Here is a 17316-nt window from a genome sequence, read left to right as displayed (position 1 = left end):
AATTTTCTCATATGCCTAAATTTTAATGGGTATGACTTAACTTTATGAAACTTATATATTTGAAATCAGCATTAAAATCTAATTCTTTTGATGTATCTATTTGTATCAAAATACCGTTTTCTAGAGTTTCGGTTACCATTGAGCCGGGTCGCTCCTTACTTACAGTTCTGTTACCACGAACTGTTTGATCATACTGTTCTTTTTTTGAAACTATCTATACTATCTCTGAATCTAATAAATATCATAATGCTAAGTATTTTGCTTCCTACAAATCTCAAACTAATGCCTCTGTAATCATCATACATCCTAACATCCTAAGTAATTACCAAAAGGACGCACTCTAGCCTATACAGGCGTACTTTATCATCCAATTTGGCTATATATCTAAACATGAACCTCCATTGGGAGGGAGGCATTTGCCCCCACCTCCTGGATCTTGAAGAAAACTTAAGTGAATTTAAGTGAATTGAAACCATTTCATCTGCACGATATTACAGGCAAAGCATGAATATTCCATGAGTTTTCATTTGAAAATAAAAATCACTTAAAAACTATCACTAAAGCTCCTTTTTAGGGTAGTTTTTACATAACTTTACAATTGTACATAATTTTTAAATTAAATTCAAACACAAGTAAGTGTGTATAATTTACTGGTGTCGCGAATATTTATGACAGCAGTAATAAGATGGCAACGTATAGTCATTGTAATGTCGTGTACTACACAGCAGAATCATAATTACTTGCGTTTCCATTTAATTAATTAGTAGAATGTTTTTAATTTAATTAAACTGAAACACAAATGACGTGAGGACAATTGCAACGTCCAAGGACCAACATTAGAACATGACATCATCTCAAAAGGATTATATTTATTTATTTATTTTTGAAAAATCCGGTTGTTATGGGTTTTTTGTTTATTACCTAAACATGTCAAATGTCCCGAAATATTTCCGGGGCGCACTCTTAGGGTTGACCATCATGTTCGAAATATTCCTTACCTTAGACCCTCCTGGGTGCCTCTGAAGGCACCCAGGGCATCGACGAAGAGACGCCAGTCGTCGCTCAAATGGGCTGCTGCCATAACGTCTACCCAATGGGGTTCTATGGAAGTATTCGCGTTGAGAAGGTCCCTCTGGTATGTTCAGCGTAGTGTGTTCTCTGGTTTTCACCTTCGCCACGTTTTCCGTTGGTTGCCACTGGAGGATGCACTTTGGTGTTCCGTCGTCTTTCAGTCGTAGAACATGTCCTAAGTATTTCCATCTTCGGGCCCAGATCATGTCGATGACTAGAGGTTGCTCAGTAATTTGGCGTATTGTCTCGTTCTAGACGTGTTGTGTCCAGTTTATGTTGAAGATTGTTCGCTGACAATTGTTCTCAAAGGCTTGGAGTCTCCTCTTGCTTTTGATTTGAATTCCAAAATTTGCTTCAATACAACATAACTGGGAGTTTTAGCCGGGGGTTTTGACTCGAAGTTTTTGCCGGTTGAGAACTTCTGTGATCGTTAAATCTGTTTAAGCCTGGTAAACCAGCCACTAGCCTGTCTGATACAAGTATGGATCTCTTTTTCTATTGCCCCTGTGTTCTCTACTGTGCTTCCCATATATTTAAACTGAACAACCTGTTCTACATCCTCGTTGCCGCACTGTATGTTGAGGGGGTATCCCCTGACAGCCATACTTTTAGTTTTGGATGCATTTATTTTGAGGCCAAACCGTAGTGCCGTTTCTATCACAACATCCAACAACTGTTGGAGTTTCTGCTTGTCTGATTCGAAGAGACTAATGTCGTCTGCGAAGTCTATATCTGCAATCCTCTTTTTGTTTCTGATCGGGATTCAGTAATGTGTGCATCGGCGGAGGACTTAATCTATCACCAGTATGAAGAGAAAAGGGGTCAGGACACATCCTTGCTTTACTTTAGAGACGATCCTGAAATATCTCGATTGGCCTTCACTCATCTGTACGCAACACTCGGTTCTCCCGTACAGAGCCATAATTAGCCTTACGAGTCTGAGTACTTGAGGATCTTACAGAGTGTATCTCGATGGACAGAATCGAATGCTTTCTCGCCAAAAGCATTGCTACACGAGAACTAGAATTCATTCTATACTGCTGGGTTGAAAAGGGTGACAACCTCCCCTAAATTCAACCGAGTCCTTTATCAAACATTCTATTATAACTAACTATAACTAAAGAACAAGCTGTGTCAATTGTAACCGAAACTCTAAAAAACTACAACAAAATCTAAATTCATGAAAACGTCAGATATAGATTTTATACAGCTGGCAATTGTTAGAAGGGTAATATACATATAGGTAGCTTGTTCTTGCATCGCCCAGCCAACTCTAACTGAGGAAGGAATATAAAGAAGCCGATTTACCTGAAACAAGGCCAAAAAGGCCGGCAAGTGCAGCCATTCCGGCAAATCCGTCGACAAGGGGAACGCAGAAAATGAATACGCCACTCAAGGCAATACAAATATTCGTCACAAGGAGGGAATCCACTGATGGCATATCTGCCGAATAGCCGGACAATAAACGGCCGACTATGTTTGTCACGCCAATGATGGATAAGAGGTAACCAGCCATTGTAGAATCAATACCCTGAAAGTTGATAAGTAAAATTAAATGATTCTTCCTGACTCACGTATTTCATACGAGCCTTTTATCTAAGTGTGGAATCAGAGCTCAAGTACCACTTACACACTAATACAATAGGTAGTTATGAGTAAATTACTGTGTAAGATATTTCCCCTAAGCCATCTGTTGATTTCTTCAAACGAAAGCCCAAACCAAGGGCACTAATTGGGGGGAGGGGTAAAAACAATCACACGCGTAGATTTTAAAAAAATATTGTTTTTGGTTTTTTCAATAAGACAAAATTAACCTCTTTAGATTTTGAAAAAACATATTTTTGGGTTCTCTTAAAAAAAAAAAAAAAAAAAAAAAAAAAAAATCGTGGATTAGCACCTCTGTTTAAAACTTATACTACCTGCAATATTTCATACGACTTTATTTCCTAAATGTACAATCAGAACTTAACTATAACTTTTATACGATTAAATTGTGTAACCATGAGTTAATTCATGTGTAAGTGATTCCATATAAGCCATCTGTTAATTCCTTCAAACGACAGTTCAAGCCAAGGGCACTAATTGGGGGGGGGGGGTCACCAGCGTAGGTTTTGAAAAAAATCTATATCCCTCTCTAGATTTTGAAAACCCTATTTTCGGAGTTTTTATTAAAAAAGAAAAAAAAGTGGATTAGCATCTCTAATTAAAACTCTCAATCTTACCGAGTGACTAAACTACAAAAAGAACTAGCGACATGTTGGACACTTAGATGTGCCAGGGGCAGTGTAATACAAATTTAAAAAGAACACATTCCGCAATTGCCCTTTTAAGACAAAGAAGCCCATTTCAATAAACTACGATTTAGTAATGGTAATTTTAACGGAAGTATTTGCCGCATTCACTTCAGTTGCGTTATCCAAATACCATCTGTCACATTTTTAGGAAGCCTGAATTTTTAACATATTTTTATCTAAGATGTTGTAGCAAATTGCGCAGTACAAATTGTGCAAGATGATGATGCAGTGAGGTTTTTTCCTTGTTTATAAAACTACCTTAAACATAAGGGTGCGTTTCCAATTTTTGGTTCCAGAATTGAAAAAGGTATGTCAAAATTGAAAACCATGTTTTTGAAAAGTTTCTGGGAAGGAAAATCATGCAAAGTTCTCAAATTAACTTTCTAGCTTCTTGCCCGCAATTCGATCGAAATTGTGCTCCGATAACTTAAACATCATTTTGTGAGCCTCAACAAAAAATCGTTCCTTTGTAAAATTGACAAACGTGACTGAAGACAGTTTGTGACAAAAGCTGCTTTCTAAAGATATGCCTATTTGGTTAGCAATTTTGCACCTTTTTAGCCGAGATGTGTTTCTATTTTAGAATAAATTTAAATGACCCCTTGGCAAATATATATAAAAAATAGTGTAATCATTGCTACTAGATCTAGAAATCATATAAAGGTTATATTTACAAAATATATAATTATCACTTTTTATAGCATTTCAACTATTTTAAAAACCTCAGGTTTTGAAAGAATAGGGAATAACATATACAAAACTGACGCCAGTTATTTCACATAAGAATAGGACAAACTAATTGGAATAGCGCGGATTACATCGGTTAAACCATAAATCAGCTGCTGTAACATTGTCGTCAATTCACATAGATTTAGGGACGGGGGGGGGGGGGGTTCAAAATCTAGGGGGGGGTTGAATTTGTCTTTTCCAAAATTTGTAATAACAGTACACAAAAAGAGATATTTTTCAAAATGTAGAAGAGGGGTCAATTTTGCTCTTTTTAACTTTAATCAATGGGAAAACCAATAAAAATGTATGTGTCAAAATCCAAGGGGCGCCTTGTGCCCCTGCTAGGACGTTCTAGTTTCCTAGAAATAACTGTTTATTTTATAAGTTATAATAGAGATGAAAAGTGAGAGTTATAATAGTGACAACTATCACGACTAGCCCCGAATTTTTTGGGGTTTCCCCGCATTTCCCCAAAATAAAATTGGGTTCTCCAAGATCACTTTAGGAATTAAAAATTTTTATTTTGTGTTCATTCATTTTATTACGATCGTTAATTTTTGGGACATATTGGTGAACCCTATTTTCTTTTGGGGATATGCGAATTCTCGAAAAATTGGGGACTCGTCCTGATGGTTGTCACTATTATAACTTTCATACCTAAGCTATTATAACTTATAAAATAAATAGCTATTTCTTGGACACTGGGACGTCCTAGAAGGGGCGCAAGTTGCTCCCCTAGTTATAATAGTGACAACTACCAGGACTAGCCCAAAATTTTTCAGGGTTTTCCCGAATTCCCCAAAAAGAAATTAGGGTTTTCCGAGATCACTCCAGATATTAACATTTAACATTTTGTGTTCGTTCATGTTATTTCGATCGTTAATTTTTAGGACATATTGGTGAAACCAATTTTCTTTTAGGGACACTGCGAGTTCTCGAAAAAATTCGGGGCTAGTCTTGATGGTTGTCATTATTATAACTTTCCTGGTTCAGTTGTTCTAACTTATAATATAAGAAAAAGATATAAAAAAATATGTGCCAAACAATCATAAAATAAATAAAATATAAAGAAAATATAATATAATAAAAAAAAATAAAACGTAAAATAATACATGCAATACAATCTAGCAACTCAATGTGTAATACGCACTCTCCCCCCCCCCCCCCCTCATATTCTACGCACTGCGGCATTTTGAAAGATTTTTAAAAGACCAGTCAAAAACCGTTCGCTCTTTTTCTATTTCGAAAAATATTTACCAGGTTAGCCACCCTGGCACAGAAACACCCCGATAGGTCAAGACAAGAAATTGCGGACCATACATTAGCCATCTCTTGGGTTGCTGAAAAACAATAAAAATATAGTTGGTCACAAATGATAGTGCAGCAGTTTTGTTTATTCGTTTCGTAATAAAAAATATTTTTTTTTTTTTTTAAAAAAATTACATTTCCACGGCACATCTTTTACAACAAAAGCGACTGTAAAGAAAAGTTTAGAACGAGTAAGTTCTAATAAAGACGAATAATTGAAGGATGCTTCTAACATAAATCAGTGGAGATAAATCTTTATAATCATGGCGACTATATTATTAATGAAATAAAAGAGAAAAAAAAACACATACACATTCACCAATGTGAGCGCTTAAATTCTCTCATTCGTTAGTATGCAACAGAGTTTCCCCCACGGTCAGTTCCTAGGGACTACAATTACCCAAATGTGTGTGCTACACAGCGATTTTCGGTGCTTTAGTAAAAAACTGACTGTAATAGTGCTAAAAAGCACTTTTGTGCTACAGATGGCAACCCTGAGCACATGTTATAGGGCTATACATAATAAAATAGTGCTAAAATAGCACTTTCGTGCCACAGGTGGCAACCTTGGCATGCAAACCACTTATTCAAATTGAGATACATGACACAAAACCATTGAAATAACTAAGCTAAACTAGAATATGATAAATGTTAAGCGTAAAAAATATGAAACAAAATCCTTACCTTGGAAACAGCTGCATCAATTATATAAACAAAAGGCACGTAGAATCCAAGCATACCGAAAACACTGCTAATAGCTAACAGAGCCATCTTTTTGTCTTTTAAAAGTGAAAATCCAAGAAGTCCCCAGAGAGCGTCGAAAAAATTCCCTGCAATAAAAAGAAAATAAAAGGAATTATCCCTTATCAGGTCCTTCTTTTCTGTCGATTAGGGATATTCCCTGCAATAGAAAATAAATCACGGGAATTATCCCTAATCAGGTCCTTTCGGTCGAATGTGTAACAGGTCGACTAGAGATATTCCCTGCAATAGACAAATAAATCATAGGAAAAATCCCTAATCAGGTCCTTCCAGTAAATTTGGGTCGACTGGCTCGACAGGTCGATTAGAGATATTCCCTACAATAGAAAAATCATCAGAATTATCCCTAATCAGATCCTGAGGCAACTCAGAGACGGGACAATCATGATCCTAAGGTTAAAAATAATAGGAGAGCAGTTACACCCGAAAAAATATTCGTTTTTTAATCTTTTTGCAATTGAACACTGAACAAATTATTTCAGAATGATTAAGTTTATACTCAAATGCAGTAAAGAACGATTTTAATACTCAAAGACAGAAGCAAACGTCATAAATTACCTAGTCGTTATTTTTTAAGCTCCCCCCCCCTCCCTGAAAACATTTACACACTCAAATCGTAAGGGTTTTCCAAATTAGAATAAAAATAACAATGAGTGCCAACGGGTCCCAAAACAAGCAAGGATAAAGTTCATTAAATAAGGATTTCAATTAAAATAACTAAGAATAAACAATTATAAATAACGTAACAGGATTATTAGGCATGGCTTAAAGTGCAAAAAAAAAGAAAGAAAATTTTACTATGGACTCCGCTATCTAAATGAATAAACTTTGTATAACTTGACAAAATTGTATTTATTACTTTGACCGGTCTAAACTATTAATTTTCAATTAGACCCAATGTGAATAGTTTATATTGTTAAGAACATGTTTCTGATAGCTATTTATTTGTTCATTAATAAGAAACAGGAATTTCTACATGAATTCACTTCTTTGTCAGGCTCTTTAACTTTTTGTTTCAGAATAAATTTTGGGGCCAGGGCCCCCCAATAATTCCCCCCTCTTTATAATAATGACAGATGAGCCAGTTACAAAAATTGGCGGACTCAACGGACACCATTGGTAGCTAGCTAGAATTAGCTAGCACTAATTTGAATCAATCAAAAACTTTTATACAACTTTCCAGCCAATCCGAAAATCCTATTAAAAATTTGATTGGCTTAAATGCCCTAACTAAATTCCAGTATTAGTAGATAAGGAGTTTGACAGATGCTCCTAAGGGCAGTCTGAAGTAAAAAAAGGTTGGAACCGGGTTGCATAAAAAGGCATGAGGAATAGGGTTACTTTGTTGGGGAGGTAAAATTACGCCCCATTGTTTACGCACAAGGTCTCAAGAGTACTTGGGAAAGGTGTAGAGACCGTAATCATGTCCTTATTAGTCTTAACGAACAAGGGGCAAAGCTAGGATAAAGGCAAAAATAAAAAACTATTTTATAATATTACCTACGATGTAGTAGGTGAGTTGGAACCCCGAGGTCAGGGGCTCGTGTCCTGGTTATTTGTTTTGGGACGGGGGTCAATGGCGCGACTCTATAAGCTCAGCCGGAGTCGACCCAGCTCTAAATAGGTACCTGGAGATATATGGAGGAAAAACACGGGAAGCGTCGGATGATTTGCCCCCAACCACGCATTGAACTCCCGAACGAAGGCATCGAATCAGGAGATCGGTACCTGCGCACACAGATCATTGATCAGAATGCGATAGAGTTTTTAAGTTTTTTAGTAGTGATGGAGCTGTTGAAGACGGAGATACGTTTCTTCACTTGAATACTTATAAAGTGTAGATGGATAGGTAGAGGAGGTAGAGGTAGATGACAAGGAAGATGTAGATATAGAATAAGATAAGGATCCGAGAAAGGTCGAAATAGATGGATAGGTAGAAAAGGTAGAGGTAGATGGCAAGGAAGAGGTAGAATAAGATAAGGATCCGAGAAAGGTCGAAACCTAGAGTTTAAACATATGAAAAATAGAGAATAAATTCACTTAAGACTATTTAATTTTAGTTTTGAAATTAAAATTTTAATTATATAATTATACTTCTTACTATAGTTTAGCTAAATTCTTAATTAATTTTCGGCTGAATTGTCAAGCAGAGAAGTAAAATTCTTAATTAATCTGCCATTATCATAATAACCAAAAAAAAACAGACAATTCTTCATTTTAACTTTTAAAATAAAGACTTTGAACGAGATCTTCCGTAAGATTTCGCATTCCCCGTCTCTATTATTGGTGTGTTCTGTTCTGTTACGTGGAAATTTTTGGGATGTTTATTATTCAGCAGTCCTTCAGTTTTTATGTTTAATCCTAAGACGACAATTCTGCTTTTGTTCAATCAATAAGATTTAGCTTTATTCATCTACCAAATTATATTTTTGAAATTCGTTTTTTTAGATTGAACAACATTTCGAGAATTGATCGAGAATAATTGAAAAAGCTTCCTAATTTGTAAGTAAGTTTAGAACATTCTCTAAGAAAAGATCTAAGAAATATAATTATTCTTGGTTTTTGAATGAAAAGATCTGAAACTGACGGAATCATTTATACAAGTATCTTATCCTTTTGATGCAAATTACTGCTGTAAGTATATCAGAAAAATTGTGTATATCCGAATGAACATAAGTTTTAAGATGTGAATTTTTCTGTTCTTCTGTTTTGTTTTTATTGTGTTTGCTTTTCCCCTTTTCTCATTTTGTTTAATTTTGATTAGTTTGTTTTGTTCTTTTTGCTTTTCTTTTTTTTTTCGTTGATAAAGGCTTCCGGAAGAGGCGCCAAAATATTCGGAGTTTTAATATCATTGCTAAAAAAGAGGGATTTTATTATTTTCATTCTTAGTTATTTAGATATGTTATTATTATTTTTATTATTTAAGTTTTTTTATTTTTATTGTTTTATTACGTCATTTATTTTTTTTATCTTACTTTTTCTTATTTTACAAAATATTTTATTATGTTTTCATTATTCTTATCTTATTAGCATCCTAATAAGAAAAAAAATAATACATTTTTCAAAATCTAGGGGGGGGGGGCCTATGTACCTAAGCACACTAGCAAATCAAGTGATCCCGTTGGGAGCACTTAGTAAAAGAACGATGTGGCCTCTATATGTTTTTTCTTCTGACCACTTCATATAGAAAGGGCTGGTCGTAATAATTTTGGAGAGCACTCATTTGACTGGAAATTGAAAGATCTAGTACCATTTTTTAAGAGTCAAAATGGACTGAATTAAAATAAAATGCAGTTTTTCACAAGAATTACATTTTTGGTATTTATGAATTTTAAAAAAGGTCAAAATGCCAAAAATGGAAACTTTAAGATAGCCAACCGATTTTTTAGTCTAAAACTTTAATCAAGGGCTTTTATAGCCCCAAATCCGGAGAAAAGGCTTTACAGAATTCGGAACAAACTCTACAGTATGACCTAAATGCCGCAGTGAGTTCCATGTTCAATCAGGAATCGTCAGTTGATAATGACATGAATGCAACAGTGATTACTAGCAATAATAATCAACGGAACGCAACTATCAACTCAACTTTTTGAGATAAAATAGCTAACAGTTGACAATAATAATAAAAATAATATAAAAAAACTGATCGCTAGTGTAATATGAACAAACAGAACTAGTTGTACAATAAATTGGTTCAGTAGGTCAATAGTAATCTAAAATGTCAAGACGTTTAGGGCACGTTTTCCAGACGAAAGATTATTGGTTGCCAAACATAGTACTGCACGCTTTGCACACGAAAGATACTTTGCACACGAAATATTATTGGATGCAAAAAATGGTGTCCTTTTGGCAATCTGGCTCCAAAATGCAAAGCAAAACCTACTTAAAAGATTTTATGAGAAATAGCAAAGAATTTAGTTCTGATTGGACAGATTTGAAGCAGTGTGCGCAGCTCCGCTAGTTCAAAATGAGAATAAGCAAGCGTTGGTCAGTGTATGACAGCATGAATGACAGCTTGTTTTTACATAAAGGTAGTACTCCTTACCCCGGGGGGGGGGGGGAGTTTATCAGATTTGAACACCACCACTCCCCCCCTCCAAATTTGTATGCGTCTCGTGAAAAAGCAACAAAAGTGCATATAAAAAATTTTTTATACGTTCTGTATAGTGTTTTTTTTTTTGTAAATCCCTCCCGTCTCTGCAAACAAAAATCCTTGAGACACTCTTGCCCCAAACTATAAAATTCAGAAAACTATAACTTACGTTCTTCCTCAATCGCCTCTTCTTCGACAACTTCAGTGAATCTTCTTGTTGAGCGAGGAATCGACATCATACTTTGACGGAATTGGGATAAATTTTGTGACTGATTAAACTCAGGGATGTTTTTGATTGAACCAGAATAAAATATATCTTTCCGGGTCAAAGGACGCGTAAAACTCTTTAATGATGCAGATGATCTAGAAGAAAAAAGAATCAAACAAAATATTTTAGAGACATTTTTGATGGAGCACGGATAAATAACAGTCAAACCTAGAGCTCAATACAAGTTCCTCAATATATGTAGCAGGCACATATGTATGCACAAAACATCTTTATAAGGGCTTCCACGTTACTTATCTGACGAAGGATAATGGCGGTTCTAGCAATAGAAAAAAAAAGAAAGAAAAAGGCCAATGACGACCTATGGGTTATACTACTACTACTACTACTACTAAAAACTCACTGCAGCACCAAGCCACCTGAAACCAACACAGCTACCAACTCTCCTCCATCCCAATCTATTCAAAGCCTCCCTCTTTAACCCTCCCAGGAAGTTACCGTCTTCCTTAAATCTTTTCTAACATTCTCCCACCTTATTCTGGAGTGAGCAACTTTTTGTTCAACCCTAGACGGTTGGCGAACAAGAAAGATAATGGGCAATCTATCGTCTTCCACCCACAGAACGTGTCCTATCCATATCAACCTTTCTCTCATTATACCCGTAAAAAGTGGCTATAATGTATTTTCATTATAGCCTATGCGTTATGAATTTTCAAATTTATAATAAATCGAGTTACGGAAGCAGTATGTATCGAGTATATCGAGCTAGTTAAGTGATACTTGAGTTTGTGGAGCCCTCGCACGGTTCATCTTTAAAACTCTATCCTTAGAAAAGCTTAAGTATTAAGACCTATGAAGCAATTCTGCGTTACTGAACGGTATTTTTGAACGTTACTGAAGGCTGGCCCAGGTCTACAAAAATTAAAAAAAAACGCATTACAAAATTGTTTACGGGTATTTTGTTCAGTTTTTACGAGCCGGACAAAAATTCTAGGAGGGGGGAAGGGTAATCTGCATAGCTTTCCCGCCCTGGATACTTCCTTGGCAATTGGTATCCAGTTTCAGAAAGGTACTTAAAATACCTGCCTTGTTTGATACGTAAATTTTCAAGGAAGACCAAAGAATTTTGGGTTCCGAACCATACCAGACGGGTTTCACATAACGATATCATTTGGTCATTTACAGTCCCCGAAATTTCCCGTCTTCTGTTAGACCTTAGCTTAAAGCTGTGTTCAAACCAAAGAAATTTCCTTCAGAATACCCAAAGGAATCGCCAGAGACAGTTAAGAAAAGAAGGTTTTGTTTTACAGTATTTTTAGACTAATCTCACAACATCATCAATGACAAAGAAATAAAAAAAACTGACAAAAAATGTTTTTCAGCTTAAATAAGGTAATTTTCCTTATTTTACTAGGGATCAACAGTATCTCCCTATGCTGAACAACATAAGAACCTTGTTCAAAAAAATAAATAAATAAAATGCAAAACATATTGGCCAACCTTAAGGGATTTTAAAAAATTCGCTGTTTTTTTTTTTGCACCTGAATTATCCTTAAAAAGGTCATTGGCATGACTAGCGTCATGCCCTAGTTCGTTATGGTACAGCTTGTGTTACCAGAGAAATAGGACCTCAGGTATTTCCTGAAAGGGAAAGGGGCGAAGTTGTTTAAAATTTTTTTTTTATCAAAAGTGTCCTTTTTTCATATTTCACTCGGTTTGTCATTTTATTTGTTTTTCAAGGGAAAGAGACCAAATGCTGCGTGTGGTATTATTTTATTTATTTAAGTAAAAAAAAAACGAAAAAAAAACAAAAAAAAAACTGAAATACCAGTATCTGAAAAGTGAAAGTAAAGTTGGTAAGAAAATCCCATAAACAAGTAACTGAAACATACAAGGCAGTGCTTCCATTCCACTAATGTGGGAATAAAGTATTTAAGTGCGAAAAAAAGAGAAGAATTATAATAGGACACAATCCGGAAGTAAGTATGTTATTGTGTTCACTATTTGAACAGGAATGTTAAAAAAAATTGATTCTTACCCTATTGTACCCGTGTTTCCACTTCAAATTTTTTCAATCTCTAAAAGGCTGGTGGAAAATCCCTAAAAATCCCTATTTTCAATACCAAAATCCCTAAGAGTTTCCCTAATTTCTGAATTCTTTCCAAGCTAAAAGGAACGACTTATTAGGCTGACTTTTAATAGCATTTGTTCAAGACGACTTATTTTGCAACTCACGACCTTTCACGTGTACCAAAATATCTTCTTTTGACGTTTAAAACAATGCTTTGTATTTATCGATAAGTTAAATTCGGTTTTGATTTATAGAATCCGGCTCCGGATCTTAGATTCTGGACCATATGAATATATTTTATTTATTTCTTTTTCTTTACCATTATTTTTTCCTTCTCTATTACTACTTTTGCAACACCCTCGTTTTTATTTGAATTTGTACGAAGGATTGGCATGAATGATATACAAACGGTCGCTTTTTCGTGCATTTTTTTTTTTTTTTTTGACATTATTTTATATTGAATTGTTAATTTGAAGCAGAGTATAGTAGCAAAAATGAATCACTTAAAACTTGATTTAAGAACAGCGCCAGCATTTTGATCTTTTGAATTATTTGATTTTAACTAGTGTAGACTGCTACCTGCCTCCCAGTTTTCCAGAAAATGCCGAATGTAGACGCACTTTAATTTGTTTTCAGAAAAATTTAATGAGAATTACCAAACAATAAGATTTAAGAGAAAACACCAAATACTAAGATTAATACCCCGACGCAGTCGCATCGGATTCACGGACTTCATTTTTTTCTTTAAACTCTCGGTGAATGTAGGGGGGCCTTTACACTTCATCCCATACATTTTTGTTAGTTACATTTCTGAGCCCATTCCTCTTTTCATTTTTTACTGTTTTCAGAACGCTGAAAAGTCTTTCCACAACGACATTTGAGCAGGGAAGTCCAAAAATAAACCAAATGACATGAAGAACGCTAGTGAATTTTAGCACTTCACTTGATGGATGCAACCCAGTTCCAAACATCAAACCTCCAGTCCTTCCCCGTTCTATTTTGTTTCAAATTTCACGGGTCTATCCAAGTTCGACAAAAAAAAGAAATTTTGTCAATCGCTTTTGCCGAGATCCCGCCGCTGTATCCAAAATTCCTATTTCCGTAACAAAAAGGCAAGGAAAAAGTGGAAAATTCAAATTTAAAGTAGAAATAAAGTACTTAAGTAGGCCTAAAAATATTAGAGGCGAAACATTCAAAATAAAGTAGTCTACTCTAAAATATAGTAGAAATGGAAGCACTGGTACAAGGTCATGAGGCTTTCAGGAATCTTCTGGAAGGAGGAGGCATGTTTTTTTAGAAATGGCGTTTCTTTTACTCAAGTCCTTCCTTTTTTCACAATTTTACCCACTTTTCCCATATATAAATAGTTTGTTTTTTTCTTTGCGCCTGAACTACGCTTATGAAGGCCATTGTCATGACTAACGTCATACCCTAGTTGTTTATGGTACAGATTTGTCAAGAAAAAAAGATAGCACCGATTTTTTTCACCAGCCAATAGAATGCAGACAATATTCATAGATGTTTACGCTATTTAAGAATCCTTAAGTTTTCTTTTTATATCAGTTTTGTCAAAAAAAAAAGAAAGAAATTCGGATCATTTCAATCCCCAATGCGGGATGATTTTTTCTTACTGTCTGGCCTATGTAATTCATTTCAGTAGAAATATATTTCGTCTACTATATATTTATTTCTCTTCTTCATAACAGATTCTCTAAATTATCTCTCTTAATAAAATATTAACTCTCTTAATTAGCAAAATACTCCAAATAATATAGCGACTTACGCAATGCTCGGTGTTGCTCTTGCAGTGAACATAAAACTGTATTCACTGTGATTATCGCCAATGCTCTAAAAACAAAACGTGTAAATAAATAATTCAATAAATTTCACATAGTAATTAAATTTAATTAGGTGATTATAAAAAAAAAGAATTAAATAAAAAGAATTGACAAGGCAATATACACCCAATACAAACACCTTTTTGCAACATAAGGACACCTGAGGTCACAAAAACAGAATAGACTCCTCCTCTGCCCAACTCTTTTCGGAGCTTTATTTTTGCTACCATGAAATTTTCGCATCCATAAGTATTTTACTGTAAAATGGATGTTAAAAAATACAATTGGATTTTAATGCATGAAAGATTCTATACGAAAAGAGAACTTATGCTATGACCTAAGTGGACGGTGCGACTATCTAACAGTCAATAAAACTTCAAAGCTCAAAAATTTACTTGTTCCAATTTCCACATGCTAGTCACAAGATAGACTATCGGTGCCGATGATCGCCCGACGTTGCTCGGGGTCACTCAGGTCAAGTGTGTCAAGTGTCAAGTGTAGTGTGGCTAGGGAAGCGAAAAGATGAGTACTGATGAGAAACTTCAGAGATAAAATACTTGTAATTTCAATGTTTGAGAAACACTGGATTGTTTGTAAAAATGGAATTCCAAATTTTCGGGACCGCTTGCAAACCAGAGACCCTCAGTGGCGATGACTGGAGAATTTATGGAAAATTTTAAAGTTAAATAGTCTAACAAGTTCAAACTTCCGAATGCCAGTTCATGAGCTAAAAACCCTGGGTGCCAACAGGTTACGGCTGACAGTGCGCAAGCAGATAAAAAAAAACAACAGTGTACAGAGATGCACTAATGGGTGCGTCCAGTAAAGGTTTAAATGACGCTTTTAAGAGAGACCAGAGACAACCTGATAGACCAGATGACAACCTGATAAGCAACTATGTGATTTTCAACTGTTATTCTGGCAGGTAAAATTTTCCCTCAATAGAGCAACCCTGGGACCAAAGGTCAAAAGGTGGGGACTGCTTGTGGCACGCAATAGTGGGATGCAGATTTTAAGAACCAGATGACAACCTGATAAGCAACTATGTGATTTTCAACTGTTATTCTGGCAGGTAAAATTTTCCCTCAATAGAGCAACCCTGGGACCAAAGGTCAAAAGGTGGGGACTGCTTGTGGCACGCAATAGTGGGATCCAGATTTTAAGAGAGACCAGAGACAACCTGATAGACCAGATGACAACCTGATAAGCAACTATGTGATTTTCAACTGTTATTCTGGCAGGTAAAATTTTCCCTCAATAGAGCAACCCTGGGACCAAAGGTCAAAAGGTGGGGACTGCTTGTGGCACGCAATAGTGGGATGCAAATTTTAAGAGAGACCAGAGACAACCTGATAGACCAGATGACAACCTGATAAGCAACTATGTGATTTTCAACTGTTATTCTGGCAGGTAAAATTTTCCCTCAATAGAGCAACCCTGGGACCAAAGGTCAAAAGGTGGGGACTGCTTGTGGCACGCAATAGTGGGATCCAGATTTTAAGAGAGACCAGAGACAACCTGATAGACCAGATGACAACCTGATAAGAAACTATGTGATTTTCAACTGTTATTCTGGCAGGTAAAATTTTCCCTCAATAGAGCAACCCTGGGACCAAAGGTCAAAAGGTGGGGACTGCTTGTGGCACGCAATAGTGGGATCCAAATTTTAAGAGAGACCAGAGACAACCTGATAGACCAGATGACAACCTGATAAGCAACTATGTGATTTTCAACTGTTATTCTGGCAGGTAAAATTTTCCCTCAATAGAGCAACCCTGGGACCAAAGGTCAAAAGGTGGGCACTGCTTGTGACACGCAATCGTGGGATGCAGATTTTAAGAGAGACCAGAGACAACCTGATAGACCAGATGACAACCTGATAAGCAACTATGTGATTTTCAACTGTTATTCTGGCAGGTAAAATTTTCCCTCAATAGAGCAACCCTGGGACCAAAGGTCAAAAGGTGGGCACTGCTTGTGACACGCAATAGTGGGATGCAGATTTTAAGAGAGACCAGAGACAACCTGCTAGACCAGATGACAACCTGATAAGCAACTATGTGATTTTCAACTGTTATTCTGGCAGGTAAAATTTTCCCTCAATAGAGCAACCCTGTGACCAAAGGTCAAAAGGTGGGCACTGTTTGAGAACGCAATAGAGGGGTGCAGATCACGTGGCTTCACTGCTTAGGTAGACATCTCGTTGAATTTTCGTCTTGAGATCTACTTTTCATGCTCAAAGGTCAGCGTTACAACCACAGGGAGAACGTTCCAAAAAAAACTTCCATTCAGCGCAAATCCTTCAAGTTCGGGACTTTCACGAACAAAAATAAAAAATAATAATGTTTCCATTTTTAGTAACGTCTTATTGGTATATTGTACATTCAATCAATGCTTATAAATATATTGTACAATACAATCCGGTATATTGTTTTTCTTAGCCATCCACATTGAGTTTTTTCCTAAGCCAAAGGGAGCCCTAACCCTGACTGCACTTAAAAACCACATGAAGAGGAAACTATACCAAACCTAGACAAAAAGCTTGCATTCAGATTAGCTATTCACATTATAACACAGGATTCTCAGTATGGATATTAATTATGAATTCTTCTGAAATTTCGAATACTTACATTAAAATCAAAACTATGTATGGAGAAAGTGTTACTTACGGTTTAAAGAGTTGAAATCGGAATAGAATTTGAGCTGATAAACAACAAATGTTGATTATGAATTACAATCAACTTGGTGAACAGAGATGAAAAACTTGAGTCATGGCTAATTAGAGTTATGACAGGAGTAGAAACAGCTCAGTTTTCTTTAATGTATCTTTGCCTTTGTGGTACTAAATGGCTCATTTTTCGTTTTCACTTGATTCGAGAAACTTTACTCCAGCTCCCCCTCCCCCAAGGGTTTTGAGGAAATTT

At 35.8% G+C, this 17316-nt stretch overlaps 1 protein-coding gene across 3 annotated transcripts in view; it reads right to left on the bottom strand.

The window, feature by feature from the left end:
* Positions 1–17316, bottom strand: part of LOC148956111 (monocarboxylate transporter 14) — an 84487-nt gene that overhangs the window by 3335 nt on the left and 63836 nt on the right. For all 3 annotated transcript variants that reach the window (XM_089094599.1, XM_089094670.1, XM_089094756.1), the window contains exons 10-13: positions 14338–14402; positions 10427–10620; positions 6087–6232; positions 2380–2602 (exon numbers count right to left, since the gene is read on the bottom strand). In XM_089094599.1, coding sequence (XP_088950725.1) covers positions 2380–2602; positions 6087–6232; positions 10427–10620; positions 14338–14402 — 628 coding nt within the window. The remainder of the gene's footprint in view (positions 1–2379; positions 2603–6086; positions 6233–10426; positions 10621–14337; positions 14403–17316) is intronic.

This window comes from Artemia sp. Qi Xiang Cuo, chromosome 1, assembly GCF_049724085.1.
Source record: "Artemia sp. Qi Xiang Cuo chromosome 1, ASM4972408v1, whole genome shotgun sequence".
Taxonomy (NCBI): Eukaryota; Metazoa; Arthropoda; class Branchiopoda; order Anostraca; family Artemiidae; genus Artemia; species Artemia sp. Qi Xiang Cuo.
The sequence above is the reverse complement of the archived record's forward strand: the minus strand, read 5'-3'. Positions and strand labels throughout refer to the sequence as shown.